This window comes from Notolepis coatsorum (assembly GCF_963971535.1).
Source record: "Notolepis coatsorum genome assembly, chromosome: 16".
NCBI lineage: Eukaryota > Metazoa > Chordata > Actinopteri > Aulopiformes > Paralepididae > Notolepis > Notolepis coatsorum.
Window position 1 is genome coordinate 2,525,666 of NC_140180.1, and position 18,642 is coordinate 2,544,307.

The 18,642-nt window shown below is 44.0% G+C and overlaps 1 protein-coding gene across 1 annotated transcript in view; it reads left to right on the top strand.

Annotated features, from left to right (window-relative positions):
• The first annotated feature begins 567 nt into the window (after window positions 1-567).
• The window catches only part of arhgef6 (Rac/Cdc42 guanine nucleotide exchange factor (GEF) 6), a 78,885-nt gene continuing 60,810 nt past the window's right edge, over window positions 568-18,642 (top strand). Inside the window, exons 1-3 of the mRNA XM_084331363.1 lie at window positions 568-847; window positions 2,651-2,734; window positions 9,993-10,077. Coding sequence (XP_084187489.1) covers window positions 683-847; window positions 2,651-2,734; window positions 9,993-10,077 — 334 coding nt within the window. The 5' untranslated portion in view covers window positions 568-682. The remainder of the gene's footprint in view (window positions 848-2,650; window positions 2,735-9,992; window positions 10,078-18,642) is intronic.

An 18,642-nucleotide genomic window follows, 5' to 3' on the forward strand; every position in this document is an offset into this window, starting at 1 on the left:
GATTGATTGAAAACTTTATTTAACAGATTGCAGAATGGGTACAATACAGTACGGCTCAATATACACAAGTGTTAAGGGGATGCAGACCAGAGAAAGACGGTTGTCTTGTTTACATCAGGGTCCCCCATTTTCAATTCATCAGGACATATGACATACAGTACTGCTACATCTATACATTTATGACATAGCAGATTTGCAAATACAGTACTGTTTGTGATACAAACATTTTACGTAGAAACTGTACATTGGAGGAGGTTGGGTAGGTGGGGGGGGGGACTGTACATTGGAGGTGGTTGGGTAGGAGGGGTGGGTGGGGGGGGGGGGGCACTGTACAAGGGTGTTGCAGCAGGGTCACACAATGTAAGTTTTTTGTGGACCCCCCCCCCCAGGAAGAATGCTGTACAGCTAATTGTGGATCCTAAACTAAACACTTGCACAATGCGTCTCTAAAGACAGTTAAAGACGGAAATCAACTTGGAAGTCCTGGTAGGTTCCTGTTTGCCGGTAGGGGTGATCATCTGTGTCTCTGCTCCTGGCAGACAGACAGAAGTGCGGATGTAAGTGAAGCAAGCAGCACCAGCAGCAGGGCAGCGGCATATTATTATTATCGATACGGAACCGCCTGCCGTTTGAAATGCATGGATAACAAGGCAGTGGATCTAATAACTCCATCATCATCATCATGAACCCAGAGGAGCAGACGGTGACGTGGTTGATCTCGCTGGGGGTGCTCAGTTCGCCCAAGAAGAACATCTTGGACCCGGAGGAGTTTCTGAAGAGCTCTCTGAAGGATGGGGTCGTGTTGTGCAAACTGGTGGAGCGGCTGGTCCCTGGCCTGCAGCCCAAGGTATCTGAGTGTCAACTAGTTTTATTATTATATATACTTGAGTTAATATGATGTTGTTGTGATGATGTAAATAGCATCTCTCTGCATGTCCTAGTCCTTTATGTTATTATGAGGTCAGTATTATGTTGCAGGGTCACACAGTGTAAGTTTGGTGTGGACCCTCACCCCCCCAGGAGGAAGAATGCTGTAGCTGATGGTGGATCCTATTATAAACTTAAACTTATTAATATGGTTTCAACAGACGCCGTGAACAATTTGGGGTCGATATACACCACCAGTCTATTTTACACAATGTGTTGTAGAATGTCTCTGACTGTGTGTTCTTGTCTTTGACTACCTACATGTTTATTGTTGTGGTGCAGCTGGATTCCCCCTCGGGATTATTAATAAAGTACTTGTGTTATATTCGGTGGAAGGGATCGGGGTTTGATGATATTATTATTATTAATATGGGGACGACAACTTTTTCCATTATAGGCCTAACTGTCGTTTTTTCTCTCGCCGTGCCGTTTTTATAGTGAGCATGTTTTATTTTTTTTAATTATTAGTCGCAGTTATTGGATACGAATATAAAGTGATGAAGTGTGAAAGGGTTTCGTTTGGATGGCTTTGACGGGTTACTGGAGACAAAGTGTTGTGTTATTATTATTATTGCAACAACACACAAAATGTTCCGCATTCTTGACGTTGAGTGAGAGAGACGCCCGTCGTGGACATTTTTTCTTTTTCTTTTCTTTTGCAATAATAATAATATCTGCAAATAATCAAACTTGATTGAATCCCAATGCAATGGTGCTAAATGGAACCAATTAAGAATAATAAGCTGCAATAATAATAAGTGATTAATGTTTACAATCATGCACACAGAAAGTTGCTGCCGGTGATAAACAGTTGCAACGAGTACATGCGTCACTTCCTCCTCAGAGGCGGAAGTGGGTTTGAAGTTTATTTAATTTCTTTTGTTTAGGTTTTATTTTTTTATTAGGTTTGTATATGGTGGTGATGTTAGGGTTGGGTATTTTGTTGTTTTGTTTGTTCTGGGTTTGTTGGTTTTTTCTTTATTGTTTTCTTTTCTTTGCCGGCTTCTTGCCTCATCCGCTGCTTATTTTTTAAAGCAAACTACACAAAAATGCTCATATATAAGTAGTAGATAGATAAATAGGTCATACATGTAGGTATGCATTTGGTTATGTGGGTGGGTAGGTTTGTAGGCAGGTGGGTGGTTATGTATTATTATGTACATATCTTTTGAATGTATTCTGGTATTTTATATTTTTGTATGTTTGATTTTACAAAACAGGGGAAGTTCCCGATAAGCCTCTCTACGCTTCTAACTTCTCCTTCACAAATTGGTTATAATAACTCTATGTATTGTTTTTACTTTTGTTTAACTGTGTTCATAAATAAATACAAAATACAAAAATACAGTTGCTGGGTTGTACAGTAGGTGGCGGTATGCGCCTTTCTGTGGTTGCGACCCGCCATTAACTCCAAAGAAGAAGAAGAAGAGGCGGAAGTGACGCGCCTGAGCCAGAGACCGTGGTGTGTCAGTGGTCTGTGTGCAGAAGAGACACAGAGACACAGAGAGACTTATTACTTTTTAAACTATATGACACAAACAATCGAAATTATACACTAGTAGTGCTACTTATTTCTCTATCTGATTGGATTGATAGTCATAGGCGGTTTGGGACCTTTTTGATCAGTGTTTTGGTTTTGCCTTCAGATGAGTCTCTGGCACATTGAGTCGAGGTAACGTTCTGTTGTTTTAATATAGTAATTATTATTTCATGTCTTCTTCAGTACTGCCATGATCCCAGAGCCGAGGCCGACTGCATAGCCAACATTCGGGAGTTCCTCAGAGGATGTGCGTCCTTGAAAGTGGAGGTAAGTTACATTCATTGCACACACACTCTCACTTTATTTAACACTCACCTTTATTAACATTCACTTTAGACACTATAAACACTCAACACTACACCATATTTGTATCTTATTTATTACAAAGCGACTTGCATGACATCCCTACCTCATTCTTGCATTCTTTGCATTTTAAAAAGCTTGCTTTTTAGTACTTTATTTTTTTGCATTTTGCACTTCACTTTGTACTTTAGGTTGTACCTTTTTAGACTGTATATATTTTGTATAGTGTTTGGCCTTTATTCTTTTGACCGGCGTTTACAGCATGAAGCACAATCTTAGGAGGCTCATTACAGAACCAAGCATTTCACCGTAGTGAACGTTATATATCCGACAACATTTGAAACTTGTACTTAACAGATTGAGTCAAATGTCATGATGAAACGTGTGTGTGTGTGTGTGCGCGCGTGTGTGTGTGTTGATCCTTTTGACACAAGCCCGCCGTTATCGTTGTGTCATCAGATCAGCGCAGAGAAAATAAGCTTCTTACTTAGCCTCTAATTGCAGCGAGACTTGTTGCACCCTCTTGCCTGTGTTGTTGTGGTGGTGATCTGCTCTGGCTGTGTTCCTCACACCTCCATCCATGTGTGCAGAGAGTGGGGCTCGCCCTCATCGACAGGCGTGCGAGTCGCTGCCACAGCACAGACAGAAAGGGAACTGTTGGTCTGTATGACTAGTGTCTCTGTTTTTAAAACTGCAAAAAAAAAAAAAAAAAAAAAAAAAAAAAAAAACCCCGGCCTAGAGAGGGTTCCTTAAACACAAGTTCTTGTACAGCTGCAGTAATTAGTGTTTCATTCATCGATGTCGGGGGTTCATTGCAGAAAGTCGCCCGGCCTGTATCATAAGCGGAGTAAAGTCGTCCTTGTGTGTCATGAACTGTGTATATTGTAACTCTGCGCGCGGTTAGCGGGTGTATCGTGTATGAAAGGGAAGTGCTGTTGTTCCTCCGGCCTGTGGCTGCAGAGCTGGACAGGCGATTCTCCACAGCTTTATAAATAGTCCTTTTTTGGTCTCGAAATCCCATATGTCGGGTTCTTTTAAACACTAATTGAGTCACCCACTTATAGGCAGGCGTGGCTGCGTGTCAAGTGGTCCACTGAGCCCTGCCTGGGCCGGCCCCTTTACGTTCGGGAGGTCCCCCTTATTTATTTAGCTTTTATCCACCAACCCGCGCCCGCTGGTCCATAATTAGAGCCCAGTGGCTCGTGGGCTGTTTTGAATTGAAGAGCCAACCCGTCAGATGTATCATCATCCTGGGGTTTCTCTGCTGCGGCGCTGCCCGTCCGTCCGTCCACCGGACCCACCCGTTGGTCGGTGATCGTGGTTTTAGCGAGGACTTCTCTTCTTCCCGTAAGCCACGGCCAAACGGTGCCACTGCACATGGTGCCTGCTTCTTGTCATGTGACCCGGCCGCCCGCTGCACAAAGAAAGAAGTCTTCTTCTTACAGCTTTCACTTCTGCCTGGGAAGCAGAATGAGGAAGCGTCAGCGACGGCTCAAGGCTCTCGACATAAACTGTGTTGTCGTGTACAGATGATATACTTGTTGTTTTGTTGGTGTAGTCGGCTATTACAGTGGCTGGGGGATACAGTGCTGCTCTTGAGTTGATTTATTCACAAAAACGTATAACAAAAATTGACCGATGTCAGGGATAGAAAACGAAAAGTCCAAGACTTATTTTCCAACCTTGTCCCCCTGTTTTTTTCCAAGTTCAAGGGGCGCGTTGGCGTCTGTTTTGAAGTGCATTGAGTATTCTTAGTGAATAGTCTAAAAGGGCATTAATAGTAGTAATCATGTTTCATAAAAAAAAAAAAAACATTTTAAGAGCATTAATCATGGTTCATTTGTTGCATTAAAAGCAATAATAATTGTTCACCAATAAAGTGCATGGTCCTGGTTCTGGTCCTGGTTCTGGTCCTGGTCCTGGTTCTGGCCAGAGGCCTCTGCAGCGGCTGTTCTTACTTCAGAACCAGAACATGTAGGACCGTTGTCTCCTCCGCGGGCCGCGGCAGCACCACGCACACGTGTGTAGCTAAACCTCACGCTCGTCGTACAAGAACCGAGCATCGATTTGATTGATTGATTGATTGAAAACTGTATCAACAGATTGCAGAACGGGTACAATACAGTACAGCTCAATACACACAATTGTTAAGGGGATGCAGACCAGAGAAAGACTTTCGTCTTGTTTACATCAGGGTCCCCCATTTTCAATTCATCGTGGATCAGTCCCACCTTCATCTTTACATGATTTTAAACCCACCTATCATCACCTCTCCTGTATCTATGATGATAACCATAGAGGGGCAGCGATTCTGGAATCTCACCTTTCGATCTTCGGGGTCATCACGATTCGTTTTTTTTTTTAAATCGATTCTCAATTGAATACATGGTATCGATTTTTTTTTAAAGTGAATGTTTTCCCAGATCTAAGTATTTGCATGTATTACCCGCCTGAGTAGTGCTTGAATAGTTGTTTAGGGAAATCTATTTTTAGAACTCATCTCAACCCTCTGTATTGTCGCAGTGAAAGGGTTAACCGTTTGGTAGCGTGGCAGTGAAAGGGTTAACCGTTTGGTAGCGTGGCAGTGAAAGGGTTAACCGTTTGGTAGCGTGGCAGTGAAAGGGTTAACCGTTTGGTAGCGTGGCAGTGAAAGGGTTAACCGTTTGGTAGCGTGGCAGTGAAAGGGTTAACCGTTTGGTAGCGTGGCAGTGAAAGGGTTAACCGTTTGGTAGCGTGGCAGTGAAAGGGTTAACCGTTTGGTAGCGTGGCAGTGAAAGGGTTAACCGTTTGGTAGCGTGGCAGTGAAAGGGTTAACCGTTTGGTAGCGTGGCACATGGCAGCAGCAGCGAACACAAGATATTGCGTGAAGTCACACACACACACACACACACACACACACACACGCTACCTAGTAGTAGGGATGGGTACCGAATTCCGGTACTTTTATTAAGGTACTATCGACCGACTCACGTCGGTACTACCGAGTACCAAGACTCACGTAAGACTCACCGGTGGCCAAATGTCGGTAAAAAAAAAACCCTATGAAGTGTTCTTACTATCCGTGTTGCACGGCTTGCAGCGTTCTGCATCAACTCACTGTTTGTTCTGCGTGGCACAAAAAACAAAACACTTTTTGGTGGACGACGTATTTGATGGTAACCAAAAAAAAATTAAATAAAAAATCGAGCACCCTCAAAAACCACTGGAGTTCAGTTGAAACGGGAGATTTTTCAGGTCTGGTCAATTTGAGCATAGTGTTATTCACAGTCAAAGATAAAAAAAAATTATTGATATTCTCATTTGGTTCATTACAATATCATTACAGACACAGTATTTCTGACCCTGGGAATACATTCCCTGAGATCCATAGATGTCCCTAGAATCAGATACCAAGAACATGCAAATGGACCATATTAAAAAAAAAAGTCTGTAAATGTGTATTCTACATTCGTATGGAATGAATGAGATTTAAAAAAAAATTAAAAGTATAAAAAATAAACAAATAAATTGTAATAAATTTGAGTTAATTTTCATAACGCTATCATTTGCTGTGTAATTAATTAATCTAATTAACGCGATAAACTGACAGCCCTAGTAAAAAAAAAAACCTTTACTCAATGTAAACCTAGAGTATGATTTTTATTTACCAGTTTAGTTCACTCCAATATTCTAAACGCGACAGTGGATCAGGAGGTATAGAGCGTTCGTCTGGTAATCCGGAGGTTACCGGTTCGATTCCCTGCTCCTCCCGGGGGCAGCGTGTCGATGAGTCCTTGAGCAAGACACTTAACCCCCCCGACTGGGCCTAAAAGAAAAAATGGTTTGTTTCCGGTTGCCGACCGACCGACCTTGCCGATTTAGGGGCGACCCAATTTATTTTATTAGTTAAAAAAAAGAAATTAAAAATGTATTTACAATAAAGTTTCATAAAAATCTTAGTCAAACCTTTAGTATTATGGATATTAAACATGCTGGCAGAGTACATGTATCCATGTTGTTGTGGACATTTTAATTAAATAAAGAAATTCCCTATCCATAGTCGCCGTGGGAAAGAATAAAAAAATAAAATAAAATAATAATAAATTCCCTATCTACCCATGGCCTTAACTGACAACCAACAGGAACCAAACAATATGTTATTTTATGCCCAGCTCCCGATGAGCAGGTTGGCACCTTGTGTGTGTGTGTGTGTGTGTGTGAATGTGTGTGTGTGTGTGTGTGTGTGTGAATGTGTGTGTGTGTGTGAACGGGTGAAATGTGAGGAACAAGTTGTAAAGCGCTTTGGATAAAAGTGTTATATAAATTCAACCATTTACTGAGTGAACAGTGGCTTTAATGGCCTCAGTAGCTCGGCTCAGGATGAGCAGATCCAGAGTCAGCAGCTCGGCTCAGGATGAGCAGATCCAGAGGCCTCGCTGCCCAGCCTCTATATTTAAGATGTTTTATTTAACGTGTGAAACCTCATCCACACACAGAGGGAAAGAGGATCGCTGTCCGACAGAGAGCCGTGTGTGTGTGTGTGTGTGTGTGTGTGTGTGTGTGTGTGTGTGTGTGTGTGTGTGTGTGTGTGTGTGTGTGTGTGTGTGTGTGTGTGTGTGTGTGTGTGTGTGTGTGTGTGTGTGTGTGTGTGTGTGTGTGTGTGTGTGTGTGTGTGTGTGTGTGTGTGTGTGTGTGTGTGTGTGTGTGTGTGTGTGTGTGTGTGTGTGTGTGTGTGTGTGTGTGTGTGTGTGTGTGTGTGTGTGTGTGTGTGTGTGTGTGTGTGTGTGTGTGTGTGTGTGTGTGTGTGTGTGTGTGTGTGTCGAATCACAAACGAGCAGGGAACTACCCGTTTCATTACCAAACCACTAGGTCTGGTCACAAAATATGGGTCACATTCAACATGTCAGCCTTTATTTCTGTCTTATTCTGGTATAAGGGCTGTTCACATTCCTGTGTGACTATTTATTTGGCTGCAGTGGGGATTCTCTCTCTCTCTCTCTCTCTCTCTGTTTCTCTCTCTCTGTTTCACTCTCTCTCTCTCCCCCTGTCTCTCTGTCTCTCTCCCTGTCTCTCTCTCTCTCCCTCTCTCTCTATCTCTCCCTCTCTCTCTATCTCTGTCTATCTCTCTTGCTCTCGCTCTCTCCCTGTCTCTCTATCTCTGTTTCTCTCTCTCTCTCTGTGTCTTTCTCCATCTCTCTGTCTCGCTCTGTCTCTGTCTCTCTCACTCTCCCTGTCTCTCTCTCTCTCTCTTGTCTGTCTGTCTTGCTCTTCCTCTCTCTCTCTCTCTCCCTCTCTCTCTATCTCTGTATCTCTCTTGCTCTCGCTCTCTCCCTCTCTCTCTATCTCTGTATCTCTCTTGCTCTCGCTCTCTCCCTGTCTCTCTATCTCTGTCTCTCTCTCTCACTCTCGCTCTCTCTGTCTCCCTGTTTTCCTCTCTGTCTCTCTCTCTCTCTGCCTCTCTCTCGGTCTCTCTCCCTGTCTCTCTCTCTCTCTGCCTCTCTCTGTCTCTCTCCCTGTCTCTCTCTCTGCCTCTCTCCCTGTCGCTCTCGCTCTCTCTGTCTCTCTATCTGTCTCTCCCCGTTTCTCTCTCTGTCTCTCTCTCTCTCTCTCTCTCTCTCTCTCTCTCTCTCTCTCTCTCTCTCTCTCTCCCTCTCTCCCTCCTCTATATGCAGCATCACAGTAGAGATCATTAAAGCCAGTCTGTTGTTGTTCCATTGTTCAGTATTATGTTGACCTCCCTTGTTTAACAACCAGGAGAACGTTGTATGTATTGTAGTTGTAATCTGGAAATTCATGCACGAAAACCATCCTTTCTTTCTTTGTTACAAGCAGATTGTGCCGTCGAGGCAGAGTTATGTTTGTTGTGTTTGTTATGTTTTGAACGTGACATGTTTTCAACGATCACTTTTGGTGAAACCAAACAAGGCTTTAGAAGAAAGAGAAATGGAGCAGCAGTGTAAACTAAGGCTGAGACCACTTATCGATTTATCAATAACTGTGTGAAATCGATAAGTGGCGTCACTTATAAATTTTTTGGCATGTAAATGAAATAAAATAAAATACTTTAAAAAAGAAAAAAAATGATTTAAAGTTAGTTTGTGTGTGCGAAAAAAGTCGACCCAAGTCGAGCTAAAGAAATCACAAACTAAGGGCGGCTAGGTGGTGTAGTGGTCTAAGGCACTCGCCACCAGTGTGGAGACGCTAGGATTCGCGTGTTCGAATCCAGCTCTCCACATTGTTTTTCAGTTTGGCTGGTCGTCCGCAGTAATACACATTGGCCGTATTACGGGGAGGGAAAAACTGAAGGGTGGGGATCGAACGTTGTGAACAAGCGACTCCTACAAGTCGGTTGGTGCGCCTGCGCAGTAGAATCAGGAAGTGTCGGGGGCAGCGTGAGCCTCCCACGCGTTACTCCTCGACACTAAGAGATCGAGCTGCGCAGGTGAAAAGATGCGACTGCTGTTACCTCAAGTACCGGAGGGGACTTGTGCTATGTATGACTTAGTCCTCACTGCAGCCGGCTTGTGGGAGGCAAGAAACAGCGTTCGTGACAGGGGAGGGTTGAATTGGATGATACGAAATTGGGATGGGAGAAAATATAGAAAAATGGGAGAAAAAGTGGATCAAAAAAAAAAAAAAGAAATCACAAACTAAATTGTGGATGTTGTGGTGGATGGGTTAACCATTAGCATAGACAAGAAAGTGTAATTTAAAACATTAATCACAAACATCGCCCCAGGCGATAATAATAATTATAATTCTTCCAAATGGCCTATCGTCTCAGTGTAAACAGTACTCGGAGAATAATGATTGACACGTCTCAGACCCACTCCTCCTATCCGAGCTCCGGGAGGGTCATCAAGGAGAAGCCGCCTATTCTCAGTCCTTGCCCCACAATGGTGGACCGAACTGCCCACCACAGTTAGGAGCCGAAACCCGTCCAATCTTCCGCCGTCGACTAAAGACGCACTTCTTCAACCATTATCTGAAATGAAAAAATAAAATAAAAAATGTAACCCTAACTAACCTTACTGTCATGCACTTGTCCTAATAAACTAACCTACACTGTAGCACTCAACACTTTGATGAACATTGTTGCTCAGCTGATAGAGTTGTGCCCTTCTTGCTGTCTTTTCGTACAGAACTTGTAAGTCGCTTTGGATAAAAGCGTCGGCAGCTAAATTACTAAATGTATGTTGGGGGTTTGAATCTGAACGTGTCTTCTGTGTGTCTCTTCTTCCAGGGCTTTGAGCCGGAGTGTTTGTACACGGGGGACAGTTTTGGCAAAGTCCTGACCACTCTGCTGGCGGTCAGCTTCGCCACCCAAGGTAAGAGAAACTGGGCCGGCGACCTCCGACCCCTCTCTATGCTCTCTCTATGCTCTCTATGTGCTTGAATGGCACAATACCCAAAGGAACACGTGCTTGAAAGAGTGTATAATTATTTATATTTAAATAATCGAGGCCTAAATAGGGTTAGACTGATATATTGGGGCAATATTGATCTTTTAATAAAGATCTTGACGACTGAATAACCGATTTGTCATCTAGTCGTAAGGACATTTTGGTCCGGTTTGATTGGTCAGGTTTGATTGGTCAGGTTTGATTGGTCAGGTTTGATTGGTCAGGTTTGATTGGTCAGGTTTGATTGGTCAGGTTTGATTGCTCAGGGTTGATTGCTCAGGGTTGATTGCTCAGGTTTGATTGCTCAGGTTTGATTGGTCAGGATTGATTGCTCAGGTTTGATTGCTCAGGTTTGATTGCTCAGGTTTCATTGCTCAGGTTTGATTTGTCAGGGTTGATTGGTCAGGATTGATTGCTCAGGGTTGATTGGTCAGGGTTGATGGCTCAGGGTTGATTGGTCAGGGTTGATTGGTCAGGTTTGATTGCTCAGGATTGATTGGTCAGGGTATGATTGGTCAGGGTTGAATGTTTTTTTCACCTCCTAAAAAGTTGGGAGTTACGAGGTTTTCTCCCGCCAGCGACCATATGTTATTATTAGGGGTGGAACGATACGCATTCGAACCGGCACGACCTCCACGGTTCGGGGCGTCTGTGTATTGTACGGTTCAGGGGATGCGCAAAAAAAAAAAAAAAATTAATTTGGCACGGAGCCGGGAGAGGTGAGCGCTGGCTGCAGGTGCTAGTAGTCAGTTTGTGTAAAAATGGCAAGCGCAATATAAATCAATCTTCATTACGACTTTAAAAACATAGCCATTAACATTACATAGGCCTACACACATCTTGCCATAACGTTAACGCACCTTGTGTATACTGCACCTTGTGTATACTGCACCTTGTGTATACTGTACCTTGTGTATACTGCACCTTGTGTATACTGTACCTTGTGTATACTGCACCTTGTGTATACTGCACCTTGTGTATACTGTACCTTGTGTATACTGCACCTTGTGTATACTGTACCTTGTGTATACTGCACCTTGTGTATACTGTACCTTGTGTATACTGCACCTTGTGTATACTGCACCTTGTGTATACTGCACCTTGTGTATACTGCACCTTGTGTATACTGCACCTTGTGTATACTGCACCTTGTGTATACTTGTGTATACTGCACCTTGTGTATACTGTACCTAGGGATGCCCCGATCACGTTTTTTGCCACCGATACCGATCACCGATCGTCGTGAGCCATATCGGCCGATACCGATCCGATACCGATCGTTTTTGATTAAAAAGAAATTAAAAATTATTTTATATAAAGTTTTTTTTTTTTTTTATATAAAATATATATATTATATAATTAGACTTGTACTTGTATTATCTGCGAGACATCGCCACCACGCAACAAGTCAAAATGCTCGCTATCTGCAAACAGCTCCACTGTCTGTGTGTACTCTAGTAGCCCTAGCTCCAAAAAGGATTCTCCGGCGCTGCAGCGGGACCCTATTGGTAACGTTATGCTTTGGTCATTTCACGTTCAGCAAGCCCTCAGCTCGAATACGCATTCAATCAATGTTATAAGTAGGGATGCCCCCCGGACCCCGGTTTTAAACGGGAACCGGTACTATATTAGAAAATACCGGAGTATTTATAAGCTCCGACGTCCTCGGTACTGCTATCGATACTCTAGAGAAATTATTATTATTATTATTATTATTATTATTTAAAAGTTGCAAACGATCTATCCTCTCTCTGTCTCTGCACGAGAAGCGAGCCACAGCGAGTCATTATTACACACACTCCTCGCGAGTCGCTCGCTAGTAGTGCTACATACGGGTACTCCTTAATGAAAGTTCTCCGTGCTGAAGCGCGCTGCACACAGACACAGACAGCTCTGAGTCTGCATGCACCGTGACTCGTGATGGCGGATAGAGCGAAGCGTTCTAAAGAAAGTATGGATATACAACGCACGTTGCCACAAGTGCAACAAAACATTTGCCAGTAAGGGTGGCAATACGAGCAATTTATCAAAACATCTGTTGGCAAAATATGATATTAGTGTGCAGAAATGCGCGTATTCGACTGCCTTGCGCGCAGTGTTCCATCTGCATCCACGTCCACTGCCGCCGGTAAGCCAAGATACGGAGTTTCCTAGGCTAATAACGAATTATTACAAATAGGCTAATAAACAAAATAATTGTTTAGCTACAAATACTACAATCTAAACTTTTTATAGATCGTCAAGCTGAGGCGTCAGCCACCAATGTGTCCCAGGCCAGTGAGCCCAGGGCCACCACACATCTTCCCTCTACCTCCCTCCACCACCCAAAGTCCTTTCACCCTAGCAGCTAGAGGAAGGATGACAGAGGATAGGGTGAACGAGTGTCACAGTTCTGTTAGCCTTTTGCATTTGTTGTTTATTATAAAAAGTCTATAATTCAGAGTCAGACACATTTAAAACATTGTTGCTGCTGTTGCTGAAGAAATTATATTCATTTATTATATTTATTTATAAAGTTATATAAAAGAACATTGCTGCTGCTGTTGCTGAAGAAATTATATTTATTTATAATACTTATTTATAAAGTTGTATTTATAAATAATAAAGCAATGTTGATTCTGTTCTTAATTAATTGTCTTTTTTTCTTGCAAAAAAAGAACCAAAAAGAACCGATAAGAGTATCGATAAAGTACCGAACCGTTAAGCAGTATCGATAAGAGTAGTAGTATCGATAAAATCCTAACGATACCCATCCCTAGTTATAAGACATTGATATCAGGAGCTATCTGTAGCTACTGCTAGCCGGCTAGATGACGTTAAGACAACTATTTAGTTCAATCGGACATTTCGTTTTGAACCGTGAACTAACGTCAGCTAACGCAAGCTAACGGAGATATCAACATGGGCTACTGGACTTCCTGGGGCATTTGTTGATATCCGGAGCTATCAGTAGCTAGCCGGCTAAATACCGTTAGACAATGCCTACTAAAAGTGAATAGTTGACTGGGTAATTTTGTTTAAACAGTAACGATAGCTAGGTAGCTAACGTTAGCTCAGGTCGAATGCACTATCTAGACTCAGCAGAGGAGGTCCGCCTCCTCTGTGTTTACAAACTCTACACGGGTACGGGCGGGGCTAGGGAGGAGGAGCAGTTTGCAGGTCCTGTGCGGCTGAGACAAGCGATTGAGATATCCACTTGATCAGTTTCCGCGATCGGCGAATATGACTAATTATCGGAATTCCCCGATCGCATATTTATACTGATTATCGGCCGATAACGATCGGTGGCCGATCGATCGGGGCATCCCTAACTGTACCTTGTGTATACTGTACCTTGTGTATACTGCACCTTGTGTATACTGCACCTTGTGTATACTGCACCTTGTGTGTACTGCACCTTGTGTATACTGCACCTTGTGTGTACTGTACCTTGTGTATACTGCACCTTGTGTGTACTGTACCTTGTGTATACTGCACCTTGTGTATACTGCACCTTGTGTGTACTGCACCTTGTGTATACTGCACCTTGTGTATACTGCACCTTGTGTGTACTGCACCTTGTGTATACTGTACCTAGTGTATACTGCACCTTGTGTATACTGCACCTTGTGTATACTGCACCTTGTGTATACTGCACCTTGTGTATACTGTACCTTGTGTATATTGTACCTTGTGTATACTGCACCTAGTGTATACTGCACCTTGTGTGTACTGTACCTTGTGTATACTGCACCTTGTGTATACTGTACCTTGTGTGTACTGCACCTTGTGTATACTGCACCTTGTGTATACTGTACCTTGTGTATATTGTACCTTGTGTATACTGCACCTAGTGTATACTGCACCTTGTGTGTACTGTACCTTGTGTATACTGCACCTTGTGTATACTGCACCTTGTGTATACTGCACCTTGTGTATACTGCACCTTGTGTATACTGCACCTTGTGTATACTGTACCTTGTGTATACTGCACCTTGTGTATACTGTACCTTGTCTTGTGTGTACTGTTTACTTTTACTCTTACTATATTCAGATACAAATGTTTTAGTGCCTATATTTATTGTCATATAATATTATATAACCGATGGGGCATACAGACTAGGGGTGGGACGATACATCGATCCAGATCGATATATCGATCTATTATCAATTATCAAATAGGATCGATGCAACGTAAAAAGATCGATCATATTGCGATACTCTTATTTTGAAAATCCCCTCGTGAGCATATCCGCCCGGCTGGCTGCAACAACAGTAGCAGCTCCGTGTGTGTAGACGTTAGACTGCATTGCTTCAGAGTCCACCTATTTTGCCCGAAATAAGTGCCTGTTTTTTCCCCCACAAGGGGTCAAATGCATCTAACGTGCTTTCCATCCTCGCCATTCCTTTATGCCCACGTCGCGTTAAATACCGAAATTAACGTTGCGTTAGCGTGAGCTAACTAAGCTAAGCTGATAGAGAGAGCAGCAGAGGTCCACTAGGGACTGGAAAGGAGATAGCCCCACTAACAGGATCTGGTCGGTACTGCACCTTCTGACTACCAATATGCCTTTTCCAGCCAAAATATAGCGCTGTGATAGGATATTAATATCGAGAAGAAGAAAAAACGAACCAAAAACAGTGAACAAGAGGTCTATTTGTATTAAAAACAATAGATTGTTTTTCATTTAAATGTCTGGAAGAGATCAAAAATAAAAATGTCAAATGATATTTCCATTGCTTTTTTTTTGTTGATTTAAATGTTACTGATTGTGTTAAATGGGCATATAATATCGTCTCATATCGATCGCAGGCACCTGAATCGTATCGTATCGTGGCAGACTTTGTGATATCGGCAAATATCGTATCGTTGTCCAAAGAATCGATATCGTATCGTATCGTGATGAAACTGGTGATTCCCACCCATAATACAGACCCTCATCTGCACCTTTTTGTTTATCATTATATTCAGATCAAATTTGATTGCCTATATTTATTTATTTATTCTATTACCCTGCTCATACCTGTACCCCCCCCCCCCCCCATGCTACTGTGATGCCTGCATTTCCCCAGGTGGATCAATAAAGGAATATCTGATCTTTTCTTATCTTATCTGATCTCTCCTCCTATCCAGAACCTTTCCTCTGTGTGTCTCTCTCTCTCTCTCTCTCTCTCTCTCTCTCTCTCTCTCTCTCCCCGTCTCTATCTCTGTCTCTCTCCCTGTCTATCTCTCTCTCTCTCCCTTCCTGTCTCTATCCCTGTCTTTCTCTCCCCCCTCTGTCTTTCTCCCCCCTCTCTACCCCAACCCCCTTCTCTCTCTCTCGCTCTCTCTCTTCCTCTCTCTCCCCGTCTCTCTCCCTCTCTCTGTCTCTGTCTCTCTCCCTGTCTCTCGCCCTCTCCCTGTCTCTCTCTATCTCTCTCTCCCTCTCCCCGTCTCTCCCTCTCCCCGTCTCTCTCGCTCTCTCTGTCTCTGTCTCTCCCCCTGTCTCTCGCTCTCTCCCTATCTCTCTCTCTCTCTCTACCCTCTCTCTCTCTCCCCCCTCCCCCCCTTCCTCTACACTGGGGGGGGGGGATCAGAGGTGATGATGTCACAGCTAGTATGTATAGAGAGAGAGAGCATTGCCCAGTCGAAGCCGCGCTATAATGCTGCTAGCATAGCGGGCTAGATTAAAATACCCACTTGTATGTATGTATGTGGGGGCATGTTGTTGACGTGTGTCCTGCGTGTATCTCGCTGTGTGTGTGTGTGTGGTGTGTGTGTGTGTGTGTGAGGGCATGTTGTTGACGTGTGTCCTGCGTGTCTCTCGCTGTGTGTGTGTGTGGTGTGTGTGTGTGTGAGGGCATGTTGTTGACGTGTGTCCTGCGTGTCTCTCGCTGTGTGTGTGTGTGTGTGTGTGTGTGTGTGTGTGTGTGTGTGAGGGCATGTTGTTGACGTGTGTCCTGCGTGTCTCTCGCTGTGTGTGTGTGGTGTGTGTGTGTGTGTGTGTGGTGTGTGTGTGTGTGTGTGTGTGTGTGTGTGGTGTGTGTGTGTGTGTGTGTGTGTGTGTGTGTGTGTGGGCATGTTGTTGACGTGTGTCCTGCGTGTCTCTCGCTGTGTGTGTGTGTGTGGTGTGTGTGTGTGTGTGTGTGTGTGTGTGTGTGTGAGGGCATGTTGTTGACGTGTGTCCTGCGTGTATCTCGCTGCGTGTGTGTGTGTGTGTGTGTGTGTGTGTGTGTGTGTGACGTGTGTGTGTGTGTGTGTGGTGTGTGTGTGTGTGTGTGTGTGTGTGTGTGTGTGTGTGTGTGTGTGGTCATGTTGTTGACGTATGTCCTGCGTGTATCTCGCTGCGTGTGTGTGTGTGTGTGTGTGTGTGTGTGTGTGTGTGACGTGTGTGTGTGTGTGTGTGGTGTGTGTGTGTGTGTGTGTGTGTGTGTGTGTGTGGTCATGTTGTTGACGTATGTCCTGCGTGTATCTCGCTGCGTGTGTGTGTGTGTGTGTGTGTGTGTGACGTGTGTGTGTGGTGTGTGTGTGTGTGTGTGTGGTCATGTTGTTGACGTGTGTCCTGCGTGTCTCTCGCTGTGTGTGTGTGTGTGTGTGTGTGTGTGTGTGTGTGTGTGTGTGTGTGTGTGTGTGTGTGTGTGTGTGTGTGTGTGTGTGTGTGTGTGTGGTGTGTGTGTGTGTGTGTGTGGTGTGTGTGTGTGTGGTGTGTGTGTGTGTGGTGTGTGTGTGAGGGCATGTTGTTGACGTATGTCCTGGTGTCTCTCTCTGGTCCTCGAGCCACAATAGCTCTCTGTCGCGGAGCAGCTGGCGGGGCGGTATGTGTGCGTTAGTCCTGCCAGGCGTCCCGGAGCTCAACCAGAGCGGCAGATCACATGTCCTGCGCGGCCCGTTTCACAGTCCCTTCCCCCCCCCCCCCCCCCCCCCCCCCCTCCCCGTGGGATGAGGAGCGAGCGCCTGATAGTAGTACAAGGTGCAGCAGCAGCACAATGCAGCCGGCCGTCTGATGTCATAATGTGGTGGTCGTCATGCGTCGTGTTCCGTCTGAAGGCTGCGCTGCGTAGCGTTCATGTTGTTTATGTCGCTCAGGTCGTTCACGATGTTCAACGTGGGGGAATTCTCTTAAAGGGGAACTATTTGACTATTTCTTTCACTATTTGGGCACTTTTACACAATTCCTGTGAGTCTATGGAACACCTCTGTAATTATTATTCTTTTTTAATTCATTGTTTTGTATTTCTAATCAAGTCCTCAAAAACAGCATTTTTCTACCTCAAGATCTTAAGCCGTTTTGAGCCTGGGCAGCCACATTATCATGCAGCTGTGTCTCTCTGACATCACAGATCAGCACATTTTCAGATGACTCAGTTCAGTGAGGGTGAATATTGTGAGAGGAGAATTGGAAGAATGCGCCAATATGAGAATTAGAGACATAGATCATATTAATATAAGTCCACATAGCTAGGAAACGATGCTAAACACTGGAAAAGGCCATTTATAAGATAGTTCCCCTTTAAGCTCACGCCAGAGTCACCTTGTTTCAGACATCGCTGCTCTCAGAATACTAGCTGTGGTCACCTTGTAAATGTAAATATTACCCGTTGTTCAATTAACACATTGGGCGCCATGGGCGTTATATCCATCATTGTGCCCAGTCTGCCACCGTTGAAAGCCTATGGAGATGTTTACCTTCTTTGCAGGGCTATAACTTTTTAAATATTATAGCTATATTGACATTACTATGGCCCATTCATCTATCGTTCAGGATGTGGGAACGTTATATTTTTTCATTCATACATTGTTGTGTTAATACCTTCGAGAATATAAGTGTTTTTAATCTTTTCTGCTGTAATTCCAAAAACGAGAGTTATAGGCCCTGACGCATATGATAGATTATCGATTGCCGTTTCTTTCCTATACACGCTATATTAAAAAATTCAAATGTATATGATCGGTTACATTATGCTTCATCATGCGTGAAGGAAAGGGGGTGGGGGGGGGGTCGTTTATAATTCCTTGATCGTCAGTAACGTCTTTATTTAGTATGGGTTGATATATTGATCAGATGGTTTGCAGTGAAATGAATAAACAATCGGCTGAAAATAATGTTACTGTCCTCTTACCGTTCGCCGATGAGACTGGAGGAAAAAGATCATTTTTTTTTTTTTTATTATTAGTTTTTTAATCCTCTTTCTCCGATTTGTCTCTGTTTTCTCCCCGTCCCATTTTTTTTAGTCGTTGTGCCAATCCCCCCCCCTCCCCGGTCGGTACAAGGGAACCCTGAAGTCATCCGCACGCTTCCTCCGTCACGCGCGGCGACAGCCAGTGACTCTTTTTTCACCTGGCAGCGAGGACTCTCATTGGTCAAGTGTAACGCGTGGGAGGTCACACTGCCTTCATCAAGTCCTGCCTCCGCTGAGCAAGCGCCCAGACCTGACCTGTAGGCGTCGCTGTCCACAATGCCAGATTCCCACCCATGACTTGCCAAACGGGTTAGTATAGCGATCAGCCCAAGCCCCAAGCAATGCTGACTC